This window comes from Vigna unguiculata, chromosome 11 (assembly GCF_037176805.1).
Source record: "Vigna unguiculata cultivar grain cowpea cultivar isolate G323 ecotype 2 chromosome 11, ASM3717680v1, whole genome shotgun sequence".
NCBI lineage: Eukaryota > Viridiplantae > Streptophyta > Magnoliopsida > Fabales > Fabaceae > Vigna > Vigna unguiculata.
In genome coordinates, this window is record NC_140802.1 from 38,276,132 (window position 1) to 38,286,369 (window position 10,238).

Consider the following 10,238-nt stretch of genomic DNA (forward strand, 5'->3'; position numbering starts at 1 on the left):
CCAAAATGATATAAACCGCCGGCTTCATATCCTTCTCCAATCTGTCTCCCCGAACCACGCTCCTGTATAACAAAAGATTTGTGATCAAAGGTTACTGAACAGTTGAACAATTTGGTTAACTGGCTTAAGGAAATTAAATTAAAGGGACAATTAGGGACAAAAAGGACAGATTTTAGAGTTAGGGAGAGAGACATGATGACTCGACCGACTCCCTTTGAGGAAGTTTTAGAGCCATTGGCAAGGGTTATAAAATGAGGTTTATCTTGAAATGAAATGGTTGAGAACAAAGAGGTATTACCAGAGATGTGGTCAGAAGCACCGAAATCAATTACCCATGAATTGTGACTTTCAATGGATTGAGAAATGCAAGTTGTTGAAGTACTCGGGGCTTAAGATGATTGTGTCAGGCTACTGGACTTGAGACGTAGGTACTCTTGATACTCGTCCTCAGTGAACTTGGACTCAGTAGTGTCAGCCTGAGAGACATTGGCAGTCTTAGAAGGAAAGCCATGTAAGGAGTAACAGTTTTCCTGAGTGTGACCCATCCTCTTGCAATACGTGCATTGAGGACGTCCACGGCCTCCATGTCCACCTCCTCTAGGTCCACGTCCTCCTCTTCCTCGAGTTGCGGCCATAACAGATGATTCTACTCGAGCATGAAATTCTTGAATTTCAAGTGTTGGGACTTTCGGGACACGAATCATACGCTGGATCAGGGTGTCCATGGAAGGGACTTCATGAGAGGTCAAAAGTTTATCTCTAATGTGATTGAAGTCTAGATGAATGACGCGAAGAATCATCACCATATAGTATTTGTCCAGCTTCTTCTTCATTTCATCTGAAGCGTCGACTTCGAGAAACATCCGCAGGTCTTCCACGGCTAATTGTGCTTCATTCACGAAGGAGATCATGTCATGATTGATCATTTTCAGAGATGCCAACTTGTCCGCCGAATCATATAGGCGTTGGATATCGTTGGCATAGATATTCTGAGTCCTCTTCCAAAATGAGTGACATGTTTTGAATGCCCTAAGAGACATTAACAGTCTCGGCTCCACGGATTGCCACAACAAGGCACACAATTGAAAATCTGCTTGCTTCCACTGTTTAGCTTTTTCTTGAGGCACATGGCTTCCGTCTTTCTCAAGGTGGTTATGATGTCCTTGACCAAGGAACCACATCTCGACGACAGCGGACCAGGAGAGGTAATTTTGTCCATCTAGCTTCTCAGAAGTAATGGAAGGACTTCCAGAGAATGAAATAACACTTCCAAAGGCCATTTCTGATCAAGGGAACAAAAAATAGAGAGTAGAAACGCAAAAAATAGTGGAGATTTTTAAACGACCGAGGGAGATGTCCGCAAGGGTGACATCTTGACCTCACTGAATCGGAGTTTTGAGGGTTAGAACAACAACAAAAGACTCCGGCGAGAGCTACAGAGGTGGCACTGTGACGTTCCGATCAGCAGAAGGCGACGCGTGGGCTGCACGCGCCTGTTCGCAACGGAAAAGACGCGACGCATGGCGGCGCGTGGACGGGAGGCTGGTTCCGGCACTGGTGGGGGTGACTGTCACTCGGAGCGGTGCTCCAGATTCAGTGGTCCCCGGCGAAAACTGAGGTGGCCAGAGACGACGTGCCTATTCGCAGCGGAGAAGATGGGGCGCGTGGTGGCACGTGGACAGGAGGCTGGTTCTAGCACCGGTGGGGGTGGCTGTCGCTCGGAGAGGCGCTCCAGATTCAGTGGTCGCTGGTGAAAACTTAGGTGGCCGGAGACGGCGGCCGGCGGCGAACAGTGGTGGACGGCGGCGGAACAGTGGCAGATAGTGACGATTTTGTGAACAGTGACAGTGGGTAGCTTTGGATAGTGTTTTATGGCAGTGAACAGCTGCATACAGTGATTAACAGTGACAGATGGCGACGGACAGCTGCGGACGATGGCAACAAGTGTCGATGGACAGACCAGACGGAAACCAGAGCGGGATCGACCCGCTCTGATACCAAGTTGAGATTAAAACAGACAAAATATGTTTGAGGGCTTAATTAGACCCCTCTACTGTTCCTGATATTTATATATATGATGAAGGAGATACAAAGAAGTTGAAACATTAAAGGCTGCAACTAGGTGCTAGGTTAGAGGTTATCCAACACTCAACCTCCTAGCTTACACATCATGATTGTCTAGATATACTAATTACTTCTACACTAACAATATTATAGAATTGAAAAATATGAAAGTGAGGAAATGAATGAAAGCAATGTATAATTTACTAATCTAAAACCCTCAGCTTTTCCAAATGTTGCAATTTTGTAGAGCAAGCCAAAAGTAAAAAATCCACAAAATCAAGCAAACAAACATGGGTTCTTTTTTCACTATGTGAAATAGGGAATAAAAAAGTTACTTTTTTTGTGAAATGGGAACCATGAGTGAAGAAGGGAAGGGTTGTGGTATGTGGTAGGGTGAAGGTTCAATAAAAATGCAACAATAGTGTGCAGTAACACGAGGGTGAAGGTTCAATAAAGATTCAATTTATATATTCATATTCTCTTCCCTTCTTTCTCATGCATTATATTTGATGTATCTAAATCTAAAATTGTTATAAATATGAGATATAATAGAGGGAAATTTATTTTAATTCTTTTGTATTATGCTTAGGTATAATGGTCATAAATACCCTCTATTATAATTACAAATTTTTCCAGAAAATGCTATATTGTTCTATTATAGCGCAATACATAAAGACACTTGAACATAATTACAATCACAAGTAACAATCATAGAGTTGAGGTTTCAAGATTCCATCACGCTGACTCATACAATGTGGATATACGATTATAAATATGTGCTCCATTATAATATCACTGGAAGACACTAACTACAACCAACAATGGAAAAGGAAGGGATCATACCCTTAAACTCAAATAAAACACAGAGGCGGTATGATTTTTTATTTTTTATTTTTGTAAAATAGGAGGTTATAGGTGAAAAACATGTTGCAGAAAGGAAATGCCTTTATATGTTCTCAGAGGATTTTGTTTATTTATAATTTGTTTTGTGGCTTCAACTTTCCATTGTGTATTAGCATTTTTAGTTAGGGACACCTTGCGTTCTAGTTAGGAATTTTATTATTACTAAATTCTTTTGATTATAAAAAAAAATCCAATCAAAAGGATGTCCAGAGGTAGGAATGTGAGTTCTTGTCTGCTTTCATTGCCATTGGGGTAAAATCTTATTTAGTGTTACGAGAAATTTCATTTAAAAAGCTCATACATTATCTTATGACAAATTTTTAAAATATCTAACATAATAAACAATAGAGATTGATAGATGATATATCATATCAATTATCACAGCAATCATGCGTATAACATTATTTGAAAGACCTTACGAATCACGTCAGGTTACAATTTAAAACTAGAGATTAGAAAGTTTTACTTACATTGCCATGCTTTATAAAAAAAAAAAAAAATCGAGTCAAATATTTATTTACTCTAATGATATGTTATGGATAATATTCAATATTTGATAATTTATAATCATAAATTTTACTCGTTGGATTTTATCTGCGTGACTCAGTCTATATGTAAATTGATCAGTATAACAAAATTTGAGTGCAACATAGCAGCTAGGTGTGTACAACTTTTGCATATGAATTGTAATAACGTTTATATTTAATTATAATTTCAATATCCTTTTATAATTCATTATTTTAACAGATTTGGTGTAAGTATAATTATTGTCTTCCTAGGCTTCTTACTAAACATATTTGTCCAGTTAAAGTATAAGTTTCTTTGACTTGATTAATATATATCTATTCATGATAACAAAATTAATTCCATCTATTCCTTTCTATTTCTGCATGCAAAATTTTCAGCCGAATGAGAAGGATAACGTGACAACAATCGCCTTAAAAAATGTCCCCTCTTCTAGTTACCATAATTATTTTAATCAAATCTCTAATGTGCATTTCTCTACCTCTAGTTTACTTTAAATTTCATTCATATATCTTTCAAAATAAAGGATAAGCAATAAATAATGCCCTGAAGCTTGTAAGAGATCATTTATTTCAATTCACCAAAAGATACCATTTATTAGATGCAACAGTTACTTACATGCAAGTTAAGAAGACTGCAAAAAAGCATGACCGAATGTCAGGTGCAAAATCGATGAAGTTATGCTCAGTAGCACTAAACATCGAGAATTGTGATTATTAAGTCGATAAGAAATAACTGCAAAATTCAGATTCACATTTCTTAAGTTCCTTATGACTGACATATGGAAGAATGCCTCCAAGGTCGAATAAGCAAAGTTCCACCACCTGAAAAGACGACATGTTATACACACTAATCCATGGTAAGAAAAAGGGTCTCCAAGTGTATTTTTCAAAAGCTAAAACGACTCAACCCCAAGCAAAACCTGATTACAGAGCTCACTTAGGTCTTATAATTGCAATCATAAAAAACTGAACATGAATCAAGGAAAAGCATGTTACCTAAGGTTCAAACGTACAGTTCGGGTGCCAGTTGTTGACTCAAATCATACGCGTAAATGACGAATGGCACTATACAGATGGTAGGTCACGGCTAAAGCAGAAATCTCCATGACAAGTAGGTTTAGTTTTGATGAATAAAATATGAACTGGTAGAAATAGTCATAGGTGAGGCTAACCGAACCCATTTTTATATATATCATATAAAAAAGCAAAATGACAGCGGCTAAGAAAGCTCCAGCAATTCTATTAAAAATTGAGAGAGTTGAAGAGAGTTGAGGCTGATAAAGAGGGAGATGAGGAGATAATGGACGAAGACCAGATGGGTTTGTCTCACTGGTTTTACTTGCGACGTTACTCATGCAACGTTTATGACCAATCATTCCAAACGTGCCAGCTTCCATACTTCTCTCAAAACTTCTAGCCATCACAGTATTGACTCCCTTATGAGTGAAACTGTCATCAGCCAAGTAACAGAAGACAAATGGATTCAACTAAATCATAGATAACTCACAATATAGGAACTCACCATTAGCATTGGACTCTGAGCAGCAGAAACTCTAGTGCCATATCTAGCTCCAGCCAGCACAGTGGTATCCAGTCCAGAAGCTTTATACATCTGGCATAAAAGAACAATTCCACAGGATTAGAAACTAAACAGAGCTAAATTAATGGTGTATCACATTTTCAGGCGTAATGGTGTGCACTAGTTCAATTTTTTTGTCTTAGAGAATGTTGAGAGGATTAATGACAAAATAGGTCACATAGGATGGTACTACTTCAGTACCATGCTGAGAAAAGAGAAACCGAGAAATAATATAATGAATTTCGTGTGTTGTACATACACAAATATTCCTGTTTATAATGAGAAAAGAATACAATATCCCTATCAAATATTTGGTAAGATATGTCCCTATCGAATCATATCATATCTTTCAGTTTAATATAATCAAATCATATCTCTAACACTCCCTCTCAAGTTAGAACATATGTATCATGAGACAAGCTTGTTAAAAATGTCATCAACACAAAACCACATGAGAGACTTGGCAAACATGTCAATTGCCAAAGCTGACCAAGCTATTAGATATTTCCTTGATGTGACTTTCTCTGCTAAAATGACAATCAATCTTCAATATTTGTCCTTTCAAATCATATCTTTAACATTTCCTCTAAAATTAGAATATATATGTATCATGAGTCAAACTTGTTAAAAATTATTAGAGGACACTACGTCTACTAAAAAGCAAAAATGCTCAAAGAACACAACAATTGCCGGAAAGCAAAAATGATCAAAAAGACTCCGCAGCCTGGGATTAGGTTTTGATGACTGTTCGTCTAATGATGACTGGTGGATTATTGAAGATCGCATGAGCAGAATGAGGATTAAGTCTGGATGAAAACTTAGTTCCAATCCAAGTTGAAGAGGATGAAACCACACCTCAGAACGATTTAGACATTAATAATTTGAATGGTGAAGGGGATAGAATTGGAAATGGAGTTGAACATCTCTTGAGCAATTTCGATTTAAACTTGCAAGATTACTTGCATTAAATAGAGCTACTGGATTATTGTTTGTTGTTAGGATGTTCTGTTGTTATCAGCAGAATCTCATGTAAATCCTGGTTTTATGTTGTCTATTGGAGCCTCTCCAAAACCTACGGACTCTGAATGATAATGAATGTAAATTGGTGCAGCTTCCAGATAAAGTTAAGGTGGAAAGGATTTCTGGATTGAATAAACCTACCTTAGAACCTATTGCACGTATAGAAAGAAAAAGAGATACACTTGTTTTATACAAACTGCTTGAGGATGCAGAATTAGACAGGAAATATAATTTAAGAGAATTGGATAGAGAAATTGGCCCTTATTCTGCGGAAGGTTTTAATGAACAGGTTATAAAGCTGTCTCCCCTTGATGTACAATATGCTGATGCTCTAACCTTGGTTTGGCAAAATCAAGCCCTGCCGCGTAACTTTTTAATCCAGCAGTTGCAAGAGGACCAAATCTCAATGCATGAAATTCTCCTGCAGAGTTCCGAGTACTTTTTGCACACAGGCACCAAATTATATTATCCTCCAGAACATGTGATTTTTTTAAAATAAGTTGAAGACTTGAGCAGGTTGCTAGCATCTTTTGATCACCAGCTGAAGGAAAGTAGTTTGCATTTGGCACTGGGAGAGAATGCAAGGGGTAGAGCAACGTCGGTTACTGCACAGATATTGATAATTGCGGCTTGTGGTGGACACAAACAATAAACTTTTGTAACCGATACACAAAATAATAACTTGAGTGGAAATTTAATTCCTTCTACAGCCTGGATGCAAATGATTCTATTAGGGTTTTCTTGTCCCTTGCTGGTACTGGACCCTTCACCATTAGATGTAAAGAATGCATGACTAAATGGGGGACTTGGAAGAAGAAATGTTTAAGTCCACCACTAGGCTTTGGTACGGATGGCAAATAAGCTTATCCCCACGAGTATTATCAGAACCCGTCCCGATTCTGATGGAAAATCCCTACATTGAATGGGTATAAATATGGGTAATAACTAATTTTTTAAATTGGGTATGATGAAGATGTACATATTTATCTTGTCCCCACTCTTACACCGTCTCCCCCCTCGTACCTGTCCCCATTTTAAATTACTAAAACACTCATAATTTATTAAGTAACCTAACAAACTTATCTTCCCTAATCTTTCTTGTTCTTTATTTCATTTCATTTGAAAAACCCTTATTTCTTTCTTTTGCCACACAATTTTTCATTCTCTCTCTTAATTGTTGTTCAACTTGTTCAATATTTACAAAGTTCACTCAGGTCCCTAAGGTACTTTCTCTCTTATTACAATCTTAGCTACACATTTTTATTTTCTGATATGCAGTTTTGTTCAAATGATGTATTCCATTTGAGGAAACACAAACCTCAATTTCATTAAATCAAATAGTTTTTAGGAGACACATTTGATTATTTCTGACTATTTCTACTACTTAATATTTTTATTGACTGTTCATTTTGTTTTTAAATGAGAATACCTCAATGTCAAGTTTTCAATCGCATAAACCTTATAATGTGCATCTTTTTGACATTGAATTGTTGATAATGTCATATTTTCTTTTTCGTGATTTTTTTTTTTTTGTAAAAAAAGTCATTTAATTAATATTTTAAACAGTAAGGGAGCGGTCACAAAATGTGCATGCAAATATACTTATTACCTGATAGGGATGGAAATGGGACAAAAATTTCATACCCGTTGAATATGGGAATGGGAATGAAATTTTACTTTGGTGATGGGGATGATATAGTCAAACCCACTCCCTCCCTCTTGCCATCCCTAGGCTTTGGTGGGAAATTAAAGTCTAACCAAGTATGCAAGCTCTAACTGTGTGGTTCAAACGCTTTAGAACTACAATGACCATACAATGTTCAATAAACACATGACCAATAACAAAATTGTTGCTTTGATTGTACATGTTGATGACATTTTTATGACAAAGAATGATTGGTGAAATTTAGCATTTTAAGAAGAAATTGGATGTTGCATTTGAAGTTATAGAACTTGGTCCATTGTACTTGAGTTTGCTCACTCAAAGAAAGCAATCTTTATTAATCAAAGGAGATATATACTAAATTTTCTCAAATAAGTTGGCTTATGGGGTGTTAGTTAGTAGTATATCCTAAATTTTATCGGACGAAATTTAGTCAATTGGAGAAGTAAAAACAAAGTGTGGTGGCTAGGTAGGAGTAGTGCAGAAGAAAAATATAGATAAATTGTGGTAATCAGGAGCAATCTCTACAGCACACGACCCAATATTAAACGATAGAACTAAAGGTGTAGAAGTTGATAAACACTTCATTAAGGCTAAAATAGAGGAAGGGCAGATTTCCATTCCTATATTCCAACCACAGATCAGGTGGCAGTCACTCTGACCAAGCGGTTAGCTAAGAAACACTTTGATGACTTGATTGGGAAGCTGTCCATGTACAACATATTCAAAGCAAGCTTGAGGTGGAGTGTTGATCGTCTACGTTAATTATCTTTTATCTCTCCATTGGTAGAAATTGGTAGAAATACATTGTTTTTGTGATTAAGAAAGTAGTTATAACTTTAACATAAAATTCAGGCATAACAAGTTCGAATTAGTGCAATTTTCAAACTTAAAAAACTAGTAATAACTTTCAACAACAACTCTCACACCATATTTCACAATTTTCCGAGCCTCCCCAACACTTTCATTGGTAACAAGGACTAGTTAGTTAACAACTAGCTTTACTTCTAACTCTAGCATACTACTATAGCACGACCAGAACCCACTAGTCTTGTAACAACTTCAGAATGTTTCATAAAAAAAGATCGAAGAAAAAAGGGGTCAAAATTATTAGATTTAATCAGATTAGTCAAATCAAAGTTGCATCAGCAACGACAGTTTCCCTATTCCCTATGTCATCAGTCTAGAGGGAGCAAAAACGAGATATACAAATGTAACTTCACAAAAGCAATATCAAGTTAAAAGTACAGAAAACATATTTCACTCCATCAAGTATGGTTAGAGTTTGAAATCTAATTAACAGTGACGGAAAAGACGCATACCATCGAATTGATCGCATTAGAATCACAGCCAGGCTTATTCGCAGGAACTTTGGGAAGACCAGTCACGTTTTCGCCCGAAGCGTTTTCCTTCGCTGAAACAACATTAGCATCAAAGGAATGAGACAATCAGAAGCAGAAAATTAAACTCGGCACCAGCGAGTACATAAAAATTAAGGTCGTAGAGCAACAGGAATCACGACGAGATTCATTGGAATCAAGGAAACGCGATTAAGAAAATGAAGCGGTGATGAGCTACTTTCTGTGTTTGGCGTTATTAATAGGAGCATAGATGTTTGCGTTAATTGAAGGTGCGTGGTGATAGGAGCGGAAATAAAAGAGAATGCGAAGGATGGATGAAAATAAGCGGCATTGAATAAGGAAATGGAAAGAAGAAAGTGAGAGAGAAGGTAGTTACCGAGAGGCGTGGAGGCTGTGCTGCGGTGGAAGAGATCGGTGAGGGGAGAGAGAGCTCCGATCTGATTGTGAGGGAGGTGATGAGCGGTGCGAGAGAATGAAGGGAAGGTTCTGGAAAGTGAAGAAGAGGAAGAAGAGAGCAACTTAGACTTCGTAGATCGGAGGACCCAAGACATCGTGATCTGGTGATGGATTCTGGGAGATTGAAGGAATGACGATTCGAGAGAAGTGAAAGTGAGAGTGGGGTTTCGCGGGCGTGTGGAGCCAACGCGATGAACGGAGAGGATCTTGTAGGAGGAGCACCTGAGCTGTTGTTCTAGGTTTCGGATCTCTTCCGTGGTATTAGCTAAAAACTTTAATTTGTAACGATGATAACTCCTAATTTATATGTTAAGGATAAATAAATGCATTTATTAAATTATAAGTGTTTTAGGTCAGTAAATATAAAATAGTATTAAGAAAATGTGATTATATAAATTTTATCATATAAATAAATTTTTGTTTACAAAAGAAATGTTATTATATAATTTTAATTTTAAAATTTTAAATAATTTTTTTATTAAAACTTTTAGTTTTTTCATTTTTTTTTAAATTGTGTAATTTTTATGTGAACAAGTCATTTTATATAAATGAGTTGATCAATAACAATTAATTAAATTAATTTCTTTTACTTTTATAAACAATTTGTTTTCAGTTTTTTAAGTTAAATTACTATTATATATTCAATTACTTTTAAAAACAATTTA

The 10,238-nt window shown here is 36.6% G+C and overlaps 1 protein-coding gene across 1 annotated transcript; it reads right to left on the bottom strand.

Annotated features, from left to right (window-relative positions):
- Positions 1 to 4,058: 4,058 nt before the first annotated feature.
- LOC114168209 (uncharacterized) lies at positions 4,059 to 9,843 on the bottom strand. Its single transcript, XM_028052948.2, has 5 exons — positions 9,494 to 9,843; positions 9,079 to 9,170; positions 5,017 to 5,106; positions 4,491 to 4,930; positions 4,059 to 4,316 (listed from the first exon to the last, which is right to left on the bottom strand). Exons 1-4 carry the CDS (start codon positions 9,666 to 9,668, stop codon positions 4,535 to 4,537), a joined length of 753 nt encoding a protein of 250 aa, XP_027908749.1. The 5' UTR covers positions 9,669 to 9,843; the 3' UTR covers positions 4,059 to 4,316; positions 4,491 to 4,534.
- Between the last annotated feature and the right edge of the window lie 395 nt (positions 9,844 to 10,238).